Below are 17,639 nucleotides of genomic sequence, written 5' to 3' on the forward strand. Positions count from 1 at the left end.
ACATATAAGAAAATTTCTTAACAAATTTCTGATATAAGTTATCTTATATAACCTAGTTAGGCTCTCATACACCTTACCTCTCCCCACAGTAAGCTTCTAGCATATTACACTGGGAATGTTAGTTGTATGAAAACAAATCTATTTAGATCAGTGGTTCATTTATTAAGTTTGGTAAAGTTCATTAAAAAGGTGCTTTGGTTAATTCCTCAGTTCACTTAACCCAGAGACGTCACCGGCAAGAAGTTGATATGGTCTTCATGACACCGTCTAGTCTGTTTCGATCAGACCCAGGATATGAAGAGACCAAGAAAAAGGATGGTAAATAAATTATTCCGACTTCTCTCTCATTCCTCCCAGGTTTCCTATGGAAAGAATTTTTAGAGTCCCAGTGTTGTTGGCCAATGCGTTATTAAATCATTACAGTACAATTGCATCTTGCACCCAATTTACTTGTGTGATTTCAACCTTGTGTGATTCAAAGCCAGCTGCTTGAAATCCTGCAAATTAATTGCATGCAAGGTGGAGAGCTTAAAAGCTCCGTTTTTGTGCTGGGTTTTCCCAGTGCGGACTTGCTTACCTTGCTCTAGGATGCTCTTGCGAGATCTCATGGGAACTCAGATGGTCCCGTGAGATCCCATGAGAGCACCCCAGAGCCCAGTAAGCAAGGTGGATAGCTTAAAAGCTCTCTGTCTTGCTTGGAAGGTGAGGATGGTTGTGCGAGGGCAGTTCCAACAGAGCAGTTCATATATAGGCATTTTTGTGTATACACACCATCCCCAGAACATGACCCCACGCAAGACGCTATCAACTGTACAACAATAAGTGTTCCGTTACTTTTGTTACAACAATAATTTTGGGGGGAGGGGAGGGGAAGTGATTTTCTAAAGAATTATTCTACTGTGGAAGTATAACTCTGAAGGCAGGCAGGAGTCCAAAGACATTTTACTGCCTAAGGCAGGCATCCCCAAACTGCGGCCCTCCAGATGTTTTGGCCTACAACTCCCATGATCCCTAGCTAACAGGACCAGTGGTTGGGGAAGATGGGAATTGTGGTCCAAAACATCTGGAGGGCCGAAGTTTGGGGATGCCTGGGCCAAGGCAAGGGACAACATGGCACCCCCCTTGTTATTCCATGCAGAGAAGCCTCAAAGTTGAATCTTACTTCAACATTGGCTGACAGGACAGGATCTTCCACTACTCCTGAATGCAGCAAGACTATTTGGAGGGTACACCCAGTTATTTCCGCCACAGCGCCTTGCTGCTGCTCCCCTGCGCCTATCACCCAAGGCAGCTGCGTCACTCTGGCCACACCTGCCCTGTACATGTAAAGCCCTATGATACCACTATTCTTTGGTTCCCCCAAAGAATCATGGGAATCAAAGTTGGTTAAGGGTGCTGGGAGTTGCTGGGAGAGCCCTTCACAGAGCTACAATTACCAGAGTGGCGCCTGCCCTGTGGAACGCCCTCCCATCAGATGTCAAGGAAATAAACAACTATCTGACTTTTTGAAGACATCTGAAGGCAGCCCTGTTTAGGGAAGTTTTGAATGTTTGATGTTTTATTGTGTTTAATATTCTGTTGGGAGCTGCCCAGAGTGGCTGGGGAAACCCAGCCAGATGGGCGGAGTATAATTATGATGATTATGATTATTAAAAATCCTTATTCCCAGGGAATTCTGGGAATTGCAGCTCTGTGAGCAGAACAAGAGTCTCTAGCAAATCTCAGCACCCTTAATGAATTGTATTTCCCAAGATTCTTTGGGGAAGCCATGGCTCTTCAATGTGGTAGCCTAGTGGTTTAAATGTATAGTGCAGATGCCCTTGTCTATTGGTAGGGCCTGCTCTGTCTGAAGGGCTTTTAAGCAAGTTTCTAAAATATCTTATCCCAGTCTGTATCTGCATTTGTTCTGATTGTTTTTCACCTGTAAGATTGTTTTAAATTGTTTGTATACGTTTAATTGCTTGCATATATAGAATTATTAGCTGTTTTCATTGTGAAATAACTTGGAAAAATATTATGGGAAGTGATTTATAAGTGGAGTCAAATCCTTTTATTTTTTTGCAGAAGAAAAGTTAATTGGTGATCTTGCAGTCATGTCCACCAGTGAAAGGATTGAAGCAATCCAGAAGATTCCAAAGCCTATGAAAGAAAAGAGAGAGATCAGGTTAGGCCAAATCACTGGTGGCTGCAGGTTCTTTGGGAAAGGTTTGACTGGAAAGGGGGCCAATAGCATACAAAATTTAAGAATATGTTCTCTTAATTATAAGTTCATATACTTATTTGTGTGTGACTAGCTAACCAAAACCTTCTGATGTCTTTTTTTTAACTGCCAATGGAAATTAAAAGTGCCAGAATACAACCTAATAAGACTTTAATGTCTGCTAGTGTAATTTAAAAATGTAAAGGGACCCCTGACCGTTAGGTCCAGTCGTGGATGACTCTGGAGTTGCAGCGCTCATTTCACTTTACTGGCCGAGGGAGCCGGCGTTTGTCTGCAGACAGCTTCCAGGTCATGTGGCCAGCATGACTAAGCCGTTTCTGACAAGCCAGAGCAGCACACGGAAATGCCGTTTACCTTCCCGCTGGAGCGATACCTATTTATCTACTTGCACTTTGACATACTTTCGAACTACTAGGTTGGCAGGAGCTGGGACCAAGCAACAGGAGCTCACCCCGTCGCGGGGATTCGAACCGCCGACCTTCTGATCGGCAAGCCCTAGGCTCTGTGGTTTAACCCAGAGTGTCACCCGCGTCCCATTTAGGTCTACCCAAAAGAGTGAGAATGAGATGGGAGAGGGATTAGGATTTGTTGCTAGTTCCCAAACTTCTAGTAATTAAGTGAATACCTTGAACATGCAAAAAGCTATTTGAGATATGCATTATCCTTGCTTAGAGCAAGCCAGAACTTTGGAAGTAACCCTCCCCCATATAATGTTTACCACCTGCAACTCCACAGGGATAGCGTTCTTATGGAGAAAACCAGGAAGTCCCACAGGCAGATAAACTGTTGCTCACAGTGCTTCTACAACACAGCTTTGGTAAGTGTTGCATGCTGTCATTGAGAGATAAGTGTTCCGTGGGAATGTTTAAAGAGTGTTGATGTGATATGGTGAGGGTGTCCTTTCAGAGTGGTGGGGTTTTCTTTTGGGCACTCTAGAGAGCCTGCCAAGTCAGATAAATAGAAGTGGACCATTAGCTCTTGCAAAATTAGCATGCAGGTGGTGTGCTCATGCCTTCTATTACACACAACTATCTTCCCCACCCCCAAAAATATCTGGTCAAGAAAGCTTTGCCAGGTTTCAAGGGCGTACCCACCACAGGGCAAGTTAGGGCAGCTGCCCTACTCTAGAAGCCAGCTGCCCCCCCCAAGCTAAAAAGAAAGAAGAAATCTCAATGCAAAAAGCGGGGCGCGCGGCCCCAGCCAGAACGAAACAGACCAGCCCTCCCCCTTTCCCCTTTCATTAACCCATCACACTTTCTCCTCTCCCCCTCCCACTATCGAGCTGCAAAAGCGGTGGGGTGTAAACGTAAGAGACGGAGGGATCCTCGCTTGTTCTCCCCACCCCACCCCGACCACCCCCACCAAGAAGTCACTTCTTTGTAGTTTTCTCCCCTGCAGCAGGAGAAACAGACACTCCCCCAATTCGAAATACAGTCAGTCAGCAGCAGCAAACGCACACACGCGCGTGCGCGCGCACACACACACACACACACTGCAGGCTCCTTCAACCCTTCCAAGATCCTCCCTCCCCCCACTTTCTCCCCGGATCGAGGCACTCACACTCACTTTTCTGGCTGGGTGCCTTGATGTCTATGCAGAGCAGCTGCAGGGGCAGCTCAGCCAGGGACAGTGGCTACGGAGCCAGCCCAGGAGGCACAGTGGGGAGCCGGGTGGGAAGCAGAGGAGGAGGAGGCTGAGCCGTCTGCGCTCAGGGCAGAAACAGCGCACCCGGGGGATGGGGCGAGCTGCCCAGAGGGGCGACCAGTGCCGTGGGCAGGGGGGCAGGAGGGGGCAATTGCCCCCCTAGAAGCAAAAGGCTAAGGGGCGCAGCGTGGCAGCCCCAGGCTCCAGCTCCCAGCGCAAAGCTCCAGAGGCGTGAGGGGAGCGTAAGCGAAAGAGCGCTAAGGGGGAGCGGGGAGTGTAAGTGGAGGAGGCAGCCACAGGCTCGCGTTCCCTGCGCACCTCTGGAGCTTCGCGCCGGGAACGGGAGCTTGGGGCCGCCTCCTCGGAAGACCTGGGAGGCGCGGAGGAGGCAGCCCCACAGGCTTGCGTTCCCCGCGCGCCTCTGGAGCTTCGCGCCGGGAACAAGAACCTGGGGCTGCCTCCTCAGAAGAGCTGGGAGGACGCAGGCCACGTAGCCCCGCCCACATCCCCACTGTGGCCCCTCCCCTCCCGCCCCTTGCCCCCGCCCCTTGCCCCCCCTAATTTTGATCCTGGGTACGCCCCTGCCAGGTTTGGGTTGAAGTTGTGTGCCTGATTACTTGGGTGTAAGCCCTTGCTGATACAGTGAGACTTACTCTTGAGTCAATAGGCATAGGATCCTACTGTTGGTTTATATAACTGACCATCTGCAATAAGGCCTGGGGTTTGGCCCTATCATTAAACAAACTTAGAGGTGGGTGAATCTGCCCATTTCACTTTCTCATTTTTCCAATCTTTAGCTCAGCTCTCCAGATTTCCACAGCTGTTTGTAACTTAAAAAAACAACAACCTCTCATGAAAGTCTGCCAGCTTTTTAGTGCAAATCTCTCCTAAAATTCCCATTTTTGCTCCCATACAAAAATACAGCCATTTTGACTAAAATGCATGTATTTTGTTTCGCAAACACTTCTCCCCAATATAATGCATTGTTGTTTTCTGTAATATATGTATTTTTGTGAGCGCTTTCCTGAATACATGTCCTTTTGAAAGACATTATTTGGTTGGAGAACTGCACTGCAAAATTCGAGAAATCTGAATTTCAAAGGATAACTATGGTTGGCTTTGTGTATTGGGTATAGAAGCTTCTTATTAAAATTCAAAAAGAATCATTTTTCTCCTCCCATCCATAGATAGAGGGAAGCAATAACCTCAGGCAGCTAAACAGGTCATGAAAGAGCAGCAGACTTGTTAAGCACATGATGATAATTATGATTGAAGTATTGCACTTGTACCGCCAGGGAGGGAGAGATAAAAAGGGGTTTACGTGATCATCTGCCTCAGGGGCCAAATAACCTAACCTGCCTTGGGTACTATGCACCTTGACTTGGGAGAAGGAGCGCCTTTTACTGCCTGGCCCTACTTAACTTTGCTATCAGTAGGAGAACACTTCAATCTCCCAGGGCATTCTAGACAAGATCTCAAAGTAGCTGTCTTATTACAAAAGAATTTCAGACATAGACTGGAAAGAGAAGTTGCTGAACTGCAATTTATCACCAAACTTAAAACCACGGAGAAACCTGGTCTAAATAAAGACGTTGGATTCTTATCTCATTGTACATGATAAAGCTATCTTTAGCCATCTCACCCATTGCTTTTCCTGTGGGACCAATTTGCAGTCGTAAACAGTCGTAAATTCCTCCTGCAAGACCAAATGCGGTCATAAACAGTCTGGTTTCCCACCACCCTTTTGAGTGGTGCCCCTCCCCACCCTCTCACTATACGCGGGGATCTGGTGACTTCTGTTTCAGTGTATCTGAAGAAGTGTGCATGCACACAAAAGCTCATACTAATGACAAACTTAGTTGGTCTCTAACGTGCAACTGGAAGAAGGTTTTTTTTGTTTGTTTCGACAACACCAGACCAACATGCATAGCTGTCCACTTTCGGATTTGAAAATAAGGGATCAGCAGCCTCACCTGTCCCGGGGACAGTCTACGGTATATCTAACAATCCAGGATAGCAGCAGGAAACAGTGCTGGAATAAGGGAATTTCCAGCAAAAAAAGGGAGAGTTGACAGCTATGCCAACACGGCTACCTACCTGTAATTTTGCTATCAGTGAAAGACATAGTGTTTGTTGCCTTCACTGCTCTTTGTGTTACCAATAGTACCTCTAGCAATAAAGCAATAAAGGACAAGTGGGAGCTGTAATGCTGCAGCAGTAAATGTTCCTGTTTAGTGTTCCATCCCCTCCTTCTCACCCCCAACTGTTTACTAGCAGTCTGTGCCTCTGCTGGGATCTTTCTTTAGGTGAGGGTGCCCCCCCCCCAGGGTTGTTTCCTCCTAAAGCCCCCCTCCCCAACCCACAATTTCTGCAAATCTTCACATTCCCCCCCAAGCCCGTCGATTCCTCGCTCTTGCATGTGTGGAATTGGTTCAGCTACATAAGGAGAGTTGAGTTTGCCCGTCGTATTTATGATGAAAATACTACTTGTCGCAATACATTTCATCCCATATGAACTGAAGTTGGGCTTTATGCAGATGACGTTGGCCCATCAGTACCAAAAGGGTGATGACCCCTGCTTTAAAGTAGCAAACAAACCAAAATAGAATTGGCTTGATACCCAAAGGCTTGATGCTTTGTTTTTTCTCTCCCCCCCTCCTCTTCCTAGTCCTTTCGACAGTTTAAAAACGGCTTGTCAGACTGCTTTCAGCTCCTCAAACTGTGGCAGAAGATTCTAAAAGACATTGGCGGAAAGTTTGGGACCAGCGTTGGTTCCTATTTTGTGTTCCTGACGTGGCTGCTGACGTTCAATGTTTTTTCGTTCCTTGTGAACTTCAGTTTTATTGCGATCCCTCAGCTCATAGCAGCGAGAGCAAATAACCTATCATTCCTGGGGCTGGAGTTTTTCACTGGAGCTGTAAGTGCATAATAATAATAATAATAATAATAATAATAATAATAATAATAATAATAATAATTATTATTGGCCAAGTACATTTTCCAACATACTTGGAATTTGTTTCAGCTACATTGCAATGTAAACATACACACACTGTTCCACTCACAATACAAATAAGCAAAGAAACCCACCCATAATTGACCTCCCCTTCAGCTACACATCTACAAATTTAACAATTTAATGGCACAAGGGGAAAAACTGTTCCTGTGCCTGGCCGATTTTGTATATGAAGACCTGTAGCGACGTCCAGATGGGAGTAAATCTAGCAGATGATGGCAGAGATGTATTTTATTTTTAAAACAATAATAGGTTTCATCTGGGCTTGTCGTCCCCCCCATAAGTAAGCCTTATGCTACAGAGGTCTTCCAAAATATAGCTTGCCTAAAGCAGAGCTGGACTACATTTTTGTGTAATGGGAGTCGTGGTGTTGGTACCACATATTGGTAACCTTGTCTAAAATTGACTGGACCACAACTCCTCCCCACAATTCATGCATTCAACCAATCTCATTTGGTCTCCTTCTCACACGTACTTGGAATGGGGAAGGAGGAGGAGGAGGAATCTGTCCTCAGACTCCAAAGTAGACTCTCCTGATCCATTCTGGGTGGATTTTGACCTGGATTGGATCAATGGTCTACTTCCGTGTTTGCAGTCCGGCTTATTCCATTATAAATTGGCTCAAGGAAGGCTGCACACTGCATCTGTCCCCCCCCCTCCCCATTTCCCCCTTTAAACATTTCTGAAATTGTGCATGCAGCCATCCACAGCCTGAGCAGCTAGCAGTTGGGTTTTCTCGTCAGCGGACACTTTGCAGTGCAGTTACAACCGTGCTGTGTTCTAGACCTCCGGCGGAAAGCATTTCTGCTGAAATAATTTTATGATTTATACCCCACTCATCTGATGGGGTATATAATTAGGTCTTATTTGCTTCCTTTCTTTGTCCCATTATCTTGCTCTTCATAATCTGGGCTCTTGTGTTGTAGTGAACTACCCTTTTGCAAAAGTGTGCATGCATTGCTTTATCACTCCAGGAGTGAGGTCTTTGCATGGCAATGCCCTGAACCCCCTGTGGTATAATAAAGACACATGACACAATAATTAAGGTTATTGGGCACAAAAAAGGCCACAACTTTATTGGTTACAGATGATGAGCGGTATTGGCTTAGGCATACTCCAGCCCGTTTTGCTGGAAGTCCGGGAAGGGTTAACCACCAGTAGGGAGAGTCCTGCTGATGCACATCAACTAGGAACTCACCCTGGGGCCACCGATAGGGGGCGTGCCTTAGGCCCTAACCTCCCTAGGCTTCGGGCAGGGCCACGCCCCTGGACTCCTTTAACGGAATACCCTTCAATATTCGGGGGGAGGTGATGGCGCTACCTCCCCCCCCTCAGCCTACCAGAAATATTCCAATGCCTAACCGCCAAGACCAAAGTTGTGACGAATTGCTATGAGGTAGGCGAAAACCAAATGGCCGGAGCAGCTGGAAAGCGGGGAACCAATTGAGAGATCCCCGGCTGCACGCCTGCTTAAATGTAACAGGCCACACCCCCAGGCTGACCGGATTGGCCGGCCTGGCTAATGACGTGGCCGGGATTCCCCCAATTGCACAGGCGCTGGGCACCCACCCCCTATGCACAAAGAAGGCTCGTGACTGCCCGCAATACCACCTCCTTGCCAAGGGGGAAGTGGCTTTGTTGGACTCCCAACTCCCATCATTCCTGACCATTAGTTATGCTGGCTGGGGCTGATGAGAGTTGGAGTAACAACATCTGGTGGGCCACAGGCACCCCGTTCCTCTTTATCCTCTCAGTGACATAACCAATGGCGTGTGTCATAGTTTCTCATGTTACAAAACAAAACAAGCCCTGTACTGTATGGCATGTTCCAGTTCATCACTGAAACCTTTTGTTAACTTGCTTGAGCCACATTTACATTTCTTTTGTTTCAGGGTTATTTTAGCGATACTGTGCTCTATTACGGTTTTTACACCAATACTACCATCACTGAAAACGAGAACAACTCTCCGTATTACATGCAGCTGGCCTATATTTTCACCATAGGAATCTATTTTATTATCTGCTTCTTAAGCCTACTCTACAGGTACAGTGATACTTATAATTTCTCTTGGATTTAAAGGTGAATCTATGGGGGGGGGAGAGTGCTCTTTAGAACATTGTTGCGTGCTAAAAATGATCGCTTGTTTGAAAGCTGATATAATACAGGGATGTGAGACCCAGTGGTCTTCCAGATGTTGGACTCCAACTCCCATGAGCGCAAGCAAGTGTGGCCAGTGGTTGGGGATGATGGAAGTTGTAGTCAACAACATCTGTAGGGTCACAGAATAATCCACCCTCCCTTGCTGCTTCTCTGCTGGAAATGGCCTCTTGTGTCTTAATTTTTGTTTTGTTTAATGAAAAGGAAAGAAAATAGCCACCTGTACTTCACTACACAGTATCACCATCACCCTTCCAACCTTTTGAGTGAGCATAATGATTGCCAACCTTTTTAGGCCCATGGGTGCATTTGGATTTTGACATGAGTGCTGTGGGTGCTACCAGCCTTTTATGTAGACAAGGGGAGGTATTGGCAAACTTGACATCCCTGAGGCTTGCTTATATATATATATATATATATATATATATATATATATATATATATATATATATCGGCATGTGGGTGGGTTGCGTTCAAATTCGGACACAACTTCCCATGCGAATGTCCGAAGCATCTTAGAAAGTTTGCAAAGACAAATGTCACACCTGGGCCACGTAAGATCCCAAAAAACCCTGTTCCAGAACATACCACTCTGCCAAAAGTGCATGCTGGGAAAAGAACCCGGTTGCAAACCAGCGCCCTCTAGCAGCGGCTATACTGGTACTGCATCTATAAAACCTTCCCTCCCAACAGCCCCTCGGCTCCCGTTTACATACTAGGCCGAAGCCTTTACAGACTAGGCCGAATGGAGGTACTGAGTCGCCTGGGTGGGGGTTGGGGGGGAGGAGAGGATGGGATAGGTCAGGACACAGTGGGACCAGTCACAGGGATAAGCCGGGGGGTGAGGGGAAGAGGGGTCGTGATACGTCATGGATCAGGACAGGGTGGGGGGAATCACAAGGATAAGCCGGGGTGGGGGGGAGGGGGCGGGATGCATCATGGATTGGCACAGGGTGGAGGGAGTCACAGGGATGCGCCTGCATAAACAGAACACGTGTAAAACAGTGGGGGGGCTTTGAAGGTGAGGGGAGTCTGAAGGGGGACTCTGAGTCTCCATTTAACAGACTGAGCCACAGCAATGCGTGGCAGGGCCAGCTAGTGTGTGTGTGTGTGTGTGTGTGTGTGTGTGTGTGTGTGTGTATACACACATAAAAAGTTAAAGGGACACAACAATGACCGCACAATGCTTCTATCTCTCAGGAGGGGGAGGGGGCAGAAAATTGAGAAGGGATGGAACAGAGTGTCCTGGAAAAGGGTATGACTAGGTGGCTCTGCAGCAGGAGTACTTCATGCTGCAACATTTGTCGCAGGTCCCACTTTGTGCAATTTACTGCTTTTCATCTAATATTTTCTCTGCTTTACTCCCCACTTTCATACAACTGCTGATTCATGCCTTGCTCTTCATTTTAGCATGGCAAAGTCCTTCCGCAACAACTTTGCTCATCCCCAGATGTACGCTGGAAATGCTGCCAAACTTCTCTGTGTCTGGGACTTCAGTATAACTAATGAGAAAGCTGTGAAGCTGCAGCAGAGGAATCTCAGCACTCAGATAAAGGTATGCTGTGAAATGCACATCGTTCAACTTATAGAATTTGCTGGTTTGGTGATGGTCATTGACTTAGACAATGGTCATCAGCTTATAGTCATTGAGGATAAGGTTAGGAGGTTAGGATAGCTATACACAACATCTGGTATCTGAATTCCAGTTGCTGGGAATCACACGTGGGGAGAGCACTGTTGACCTCAGGTCCTGCTTGTGGGATTCCCATGGGCAACAGGTGGGCCACTATGAGCATGGCTGGCCCTACCATTAGACGGAGTACAACTTCAGGCGGCAGATGTTGCAATGCAGGCAGGAAATGTCACAAGGCTTGCCCTGATCTAGAAAGCATCTTTCGGGTGAAGCGGCGGGTGCTGCTCCCTTTACGGTGTTGAAGATGCACCTGCCAATCTGTTTGGCTTTTGCGCATGGAATACGGAGAGAGAGAATATACTGTCCTTTGCCTCGGGCAGCAGAATGTATTGGGCCGGTTCTGACTGTGAGAAGAGGATGCTGGACTCAATGGGCTGTCCTTATCTTCTTTAATATGACCGTGTGTGTGGCTTTCTTACCCATGAATAAATATGCTTATGTTGCAGCCACATGACAAGAGTGGGTGAACAAGCGAGGGTTGATTTCCCCATGTGAACTGGTTGTTGTCGCCTTCTTACTTTACTGTACATTATAGCTTATGACAAATGATCTTGTCTGAAACATTTGCATCATATGGCTTTATAACTACAGTAGTTTTTGTTTTACCTGGCCTTAGTTTTGTATTTGGTTGCAAAATTGCTCAAGGACCTTATGATGAAGAAACCTGTGTGAGATGGATTTTATTGGGTTGGAGAGGATGTATTAATTGCAATTTATCCCCACGTGTGTGAGTTGAACAGAGTTTAAAGTCCCATCCTTGGCAGCAAAATTAACAACATAGGAATTAGGCTGTAAAACCTTGTTTTTGAGCAGGTCCAGCTATGAAGTAAGCTGGCTTTCCCTCTCTTAACCTGAGGGAACAAAGAATCAGGCAACAATCTGGGAAGTAAGTTAAAAATATAATTTACTTATAATCTTGCATTGGTTCACAGCAATAGCAGCAGTATAAACTATGCAGGCAAAAGACTTATATTTACAGTATAAGCAGCTTCAGACATGTGCCTGGAGCTAGAGCAAGTGCATGCCTGCATCCAGCGCTGGTCAAAGGAAGACAAAGAGGAACAAGAAGTACTATATGGTCCTTCATTTTCTGGGGAGGAGGGGAAGTGACATCATACAGAACCCTCTCTACCAATTTTATTTCTATGGTCTGAGTTCTGCTGATCAGCAGCACAGCTGTGTGATGCTAGTCCTTTCTCATTCTAATGAGCAAGAATATGCATTTGATAGGTTTGGCTGCTAATCTCCCACAACCTCAACAATCATATTTAATTGTTTTGGCTTCAGGAGACCTTGTCGGTAGTGAATACTGAAAATCTGAAGCTTTCTCATCGCCAGAAAATTAACCGGCTCTTCATTCACCTGGCGGCCTGGGTTGTGTCGCTGTTAGCGACAGCTGGTTCATGCGCTGGCATTTACTACTTCTGCCTCGTTAACTTAAATGTAAGGTCCTTTGATTTATTCCTCAATACATTTTTATTTCTCCGCTTATGCCTTTGTATAATAATATTACCTGTCCTGCATTTTGCTTGCAAAATAAGCGTGTGTGCTCTTACAAGGCTGTGTGCTCAGAGCAATGAGGGCTGCTGCTTGTTGGGATTGGTGGGGCAAAAGGCAGGGACAGCCACTACCAGCCAGAGTAGACAACACTGAGCTAGATGGATGAATGGTCGGACTTGGTATAGAGCAGCTTCCTATGTCCCTATGCTTTCATGCTTAGCTGCACCCCATGGGTGTGGTGTGGGGCAGAGCCAAATGTGCTTTCCCAGGCCTCTCTAAGCTGGGGTGGCTCTTGAGACTCTCCCCATGCCACCACAGCCCCTCTCCAGCCACATTTGTCACTAGCTTGCATTGCAGCCTCTTGCTTACCTGGAAGATAGAGAAGAAGGGTGTGTGAGCATGTACAGAAAGCAGCCTACAGTACAAAGGTGACATTTCGATGCCTTGCAAGGGGATGTGGTCCCTGGAAGGTTGCTCAGAAGGGAACACAGCCTTCCTTCTGAGCTGAAAAAGGTTCCCCCAGCCCTGCTTAACAAATCCACACCATATTCTGGGCTCCCTGTAAGACTAATAACTCAACGCACACAGCCTGCTTGAACAGGTTGCACACCTGTTTTTTTGGGGTTGAGGAAACGTTTACCTTAGTTGAGATCAGGCTCCATGTCTGGGGAGGTGCTGGGTGCAACTTGCCCTCTGGTGGGGCCTTCTCCAAGCAAAAGCGGTGCTTGCTGGAGCTGATGGGAGTTGTAGTCATAGAATCATAGAATTGTAGAGTTGGAAGGGACCACAAGAGTCATCTAGTCCCAACTCCTGCAATGCAGGAATCTTTTGCCCAATGAGGGCTCAAACCCATGACCCTGAGATTAAGAGTCTCATGCTCTACTGACGGGGCTGTTGTAAGGGGGGGGGACCCATCTGGAGGGCACCAGCTTGGGGAAGGCTGGTTAAGATGTGTGTGGACTATTAAGTGCCAGAGTCTTCCTTCCACATAGTTTTGCATCTACAGTGAGTCCACAAATTTAGTGTGAATAGGGACTAAAGGAAAATGTACTGGAGCTGAAGAAGTTCGTGCGGATTATTATTTATTTTTATAAGGTTTTATTTTATTTAAAACAACCATACAAAAAAAGAACAAATGACAAAAACATAGACAAAGAAAACTATATTCATACATACCCTAACTACCACCACCCATAACTCCCCCTGTGACTTCCCTCCACCACAACCCGATTTTAAGTCCTAAAAATTCATTTATCATTGCATCTCTTATATATCACTTCCCATATATTCATTACTATTTATTAATTTTGATCATACTTTACATACCTAATCCATGCATATTAACATGTTTTCTTTTGAACAGTGTTTTTCATATAATCTTCAAAACATTGCTATTCTGCTCATAGTTTTTGATTTGTCTGGTATCTTATGGCTGCTGTTAACTTTGCCAATTCTATAAATTCACTTAGTTTACATATCCAATATTCTTTTGTAGGCATAATGTCTCCTTTCCAATTCCCGGCAATAACTATTCTGGCGGTGGCTGTGGCGTATAAAAAGATTTCTTTCCTATGGAGATTTTAAACATCTTTTTAAGCTCTTCATGAATACTACCCCAAAATTTCTTAATTTTTATCACAGCCCCACCAAACATGAAACACTGTCCCTTCAGCCTTCTCACATTTCCAGCATAGATTGGACTTTAACTTATAGATCTTGGCAAGTTTAGATGGTGTCAGATGCGACCTATAAATACATTTTCATCATGTTCTCTTTGATGGTATAACAGGCGGTAAACCTGATGTCTGAATTAAATAGCTTCTCCCTCTTGTCTCCCTCTCCCAAAGTTACTTCTTGACGAGAGTAAAAATGAGCTGCAAAGGGAAGCTGCTACCCTGGTGTTGCCCATTGTGGTGAGCCTACTCAACCATGGTGTACCTTTCTTCTACTCCTCCTTTGGCTTTGTTGAAAAATTCACTTCTCCCCGAAACCAGATCTACACTGCTATTGTCAGGTATTGCTGTCTTCACACATGCTCCCTGTCTCCCTAGAGTACCATTTCTTTAGTCCCAAGTTCAGCAACCAGATCCAGGGCAAGGTTGGAAGGCTCACAATTGTAGCATCTTCACTGAAGCTAAACTGGGTTAAGGAGAGCCCTGGTGGAGCAAGCCCAAGGTCCATCTACGCCCAGTGTCCTGTGCCATGGCCAATCAGAGGTCCACGAAAAGCCCGCAAGCAGCATCAGAACACAGCAGCACCCTCCCGACCTGTGATTCCAACAACCTGGTATACAGAAGTATCCTTCTTCCCATAAAATTGGAACATGGCCATCATGGCCACTGGCCACTGGAAGCCTCACCCTCCATGAATTTGTCTAATTCGTTGTTAAAGCCATACAAGTCAGTAGCCATTGCTACCTACTGTGAGCGAATAAAAACACTTGCATAGGAGGAGTTCATTAGGAAATCCTTTTATGGGGTGTGTGTCTGAGGCTTTAAGAGAAGTCCTGCTGAATCAGGCCAATGGCCCATCTGGTCCAACATTCTGCTGTCACAGTGGCCAGTCAGATACCCACGGGGAGCCTGCAAGTGGAGCAAATGATGCTTGCCACACTTGTGATTCCTAACAACTTTTTCCCCAGAGGCTTGCTGCCCTCTGACCGTGGAGGTAGAAATAGTGATGGATAATAGCAGGCGTGGGCAACCTCGGCCCTCCAGATGTTTTGGGACTACAACTCCCATCATCCCTAGCTAACAGGACCAGTGGTCAGGGGAAGATGGGAGTTGTAGTCCCAAAACATCTGGAGGGCGGAGTTTGCCTATGCCTGGATAATAGCCTTAACTTCCTTGACTCTGAATAACCGCCTTTTAAAGCCATCCTGCTTGTGAATTCCACGGTTTCATCATAATAATAGAATCACAGAGTTGGAAGAGACCCTGAGGGTCCTCTAGTCTATTGTAGGAATCTCAGCTAACGCATCCATAATAAGAATAATAATTTTCTTATTTGTACCCCGCCCATTGGACTGGGTTGCCCCAGCCACTCTGGGCGGCTTCCAACAAATCTAAAAGTATAATAAGACATCAGATGTTAACATACAGGGCTGCCTTCAGATGTCTTTTAAAAGTTTAACTATGCCCTGTGTGAAGAAGTCCTTCCTTTCACCTCTTGAATCCTCCACCGTTCTGTATGCAAGGAATGTGTATCTGAAGTTCCCAGATTCAATCTCAGGCATCTCCAGGCAGGGCTGGGGGGCGGGGACACCTTATCTGAAACCCTTGAGAGTTGCTGCCAGTCTGTAGACAATACTAAGCTAGGTGGACCATTGATTTGAGTTGGTATAAGGCTGCTTCCTATGTAAAATGGTAAAAATACAATGAATAAAACAGTTAAGAGCCCTTGTGGTGTGGTGGGTAGAGTGCTGGGTTAGGACTGGGGAGACATGGGTTCAGATCCCTGCTCAGTGGGCGACCTTGGCCCCGTCACTCACTCTCAGACTAGCCTACCTCACAGGATTGTCGTGAAGGTGACACGGAGAAGGGGGAGGACCTTGGGCTCCTTAGAGGAAAGGTAGGATATAAATGTAATAAATGAAAGTGATCTGATACTGCCCACAAGTACTTTTCTTGTACTGTGTCCCTCTGCTGATTCTGATGGCAATTGCTGCCTCTCTGTAGGAACGTTATTCTGAAAATATCAATCGTTGGGATCCTGTGCTACTACTGGCTTAACGAAGTGCCTAGGTCACAGGCAGAGGTAAGGTTTTCCAGTTTGCTTCTGCACTGCTGCGGGTCTTAAGTATAAGGAGATAACAGAAACTTCCCTCATACCTTGTTCTCCCAGACATCAACAGAGAGGGTAAAAATCTTCGTTGTCACGTCAGGCTGGAGGTGGAAGCTGGCAAGCTTGAAGGCTGCTTCATAGGGGAGAAAGGCCATATCCTATCCTTCTTTGAGCCTTGGTGTAATAATGTGTGAATGGGGATTTTTCTTCTCTTGGGGGAAGCGTTATCCACAGTCGGAGGTGAAATAGTCCAAGACACTTGCTTTCCACTGCCAGGGTGAGCTGTAGGCAGCTCTTAAGATGGGCATCATGAGATGTGCCTGGTGGTCACAGCCATGCTGAAATGCACCAGAGCTTCTGCTTCATTTATTACAATGCACATGATCTTAGCCAAAAGCCTGAGAATTGGTATTCATTCATTTACTTGCTTGCTTACAGCATTTATACCATACCATGTAGCCAAAAGGGTGATCAGAGTGGCATACCAAAAAACATAATCACTTGCATGATTGTCTCTGCCTGCAGGCTTACACTCTAGAAGGACATGGCACATGAGGAAAAAATGAAAGGGAGGGAGGAGGAAAAAGCAAGCTCCAGTGCACGTTCTTCTATTTAACAGTTCAAGTTACAACCGGTGTAACTTTGCTGTTGCACCTTGTTGATTGCCTGTTTCTCTTTGGGCACAACGATAATGCCTAGATGGGTCCTCCTACACTTACTCTCCTTCTGAATAGTTGTGCAGATTGGGCACAGAGGGAGGGGGTAAATAAGTAGGCAGCAGTTTCTTAGAAAGGAGCAGTCTCCACAAGAGCCGGTCACTGAAGCAGCTTGCCTAACCACCCTCTTAAGTTGTGATGGGGAACCAGTGGCATTGGACTACATCTCCCACCATTGGCAGAGGTTGGCAGGAGCTGGAGTTCAGCAACGCTCAGAGGGCTGCAGTTTGCCCCAACCTGGTCTAAAACCTGAAGCCAGCACTGCTGGTATGGCTTCCACAAAAGCTTTGCAACCTGAGCCAGATTGGAACATCCTCCCCTGAATGTTTTGCTTTCCTGGGGTGCCACCCTACGTTCATGCCATGGGACATTCAAGATAGCAAGGAGACGGAGAGTCCTTGTATTTTCCAATTGATTATTTCTGGCACACACATAATTTTTGTGTTTTTGTTTTTTAAAAAATATATATTTATTGGTTTTTTATATAAAACACAACATATACAAGAAAAACATTCAAAATACAAAAATACAACAATACAAAAACACCTAAAAACAAAAAAATCCTATTTCATAATCTCACTTCTTATCTCATCTAGTGACTTCCTCATTCCTCCTCCTTCTGCGTTACAATGTAAATCCCTTTTAGTAATTTCAAAATCTTATTAAACATCTAACTTTACTTAAAAATTAACTTGATTCTATATCTTATAAACCTTGAAATTTAACGTCTCTACTATTCCATTTCTTTCTACATATAAATAACTACTTCTAACAATACTTATTTCTTAACTTGTTATTATCTACAATCTCCTTGTATCTCCTTCACTTCCATTGATTCTACTCTATTATATGCTTATTCTTTAAATAAACTTTGAATTTCTTCCAATCTTCTTCCACCGTTTCTTCAC

At 45.7% G+C, this 17,639-nt stretch overlaps 1 protein-coding gene across 2 annotated transcripts in view; it reads left to right on the top strand.

Moving 5' to 3' along the window:
* Positions 1–17,639, top strand: part of TMC5 (transmembrane channel like 5) — a 42,666-nt gene that overhangs the window by 13,387 nt on the left and 11,640 nt on the right. For both annotated transcript variants that reach the window (XM_088656862.1, XM_088656861.1), the window contains exons 5-13: positions 211–318; positions 2,065–2,164; positions 2,957–3,038; positions 6,534–6,782; positions 8,774–8,925; positions 10,450–10,594; positions 12,020–12,175; positions 14,080–14,246; positions 15,910–15,988. In XM_088656862.1, the coding sequence (XP_088512988.1) occupies positions 211–318; positions 2,065–2,164; positions 2,957–3,038; positions 6,534–6,782; positions 8,774–8,925; positions 10,450–10,594; positions 12,020–12,175; positions 14,080–14,246; positions 15,910–15,988 (1,238 nt within the window). The remainder of the gene's footprint in view (positions 1–210; positions 319–2,064; positions 2,165–2,956; positions 3,039–6,533; positions 6,783–8,773; positions 8,926–10,449; positions 10,595–12,019; positions 12,176–14,079; positions 14,247–15,909; positions 15,989–17,639) is intronic.

The sequence above is a fragment of the Zootoca vivipara genome, chromosome 13 (genome assembly GCF_965207765.1).
Source record: "Zootoca vivipara chromosome 13, rZooViv2.hap1.1, whole genome shotgun sequence".
NCBI lineage: Eukaryota > Metazoa > Chordata > Lepidosauria > Squamata > Lacertidae > Zootoca > Zootoca vivipara.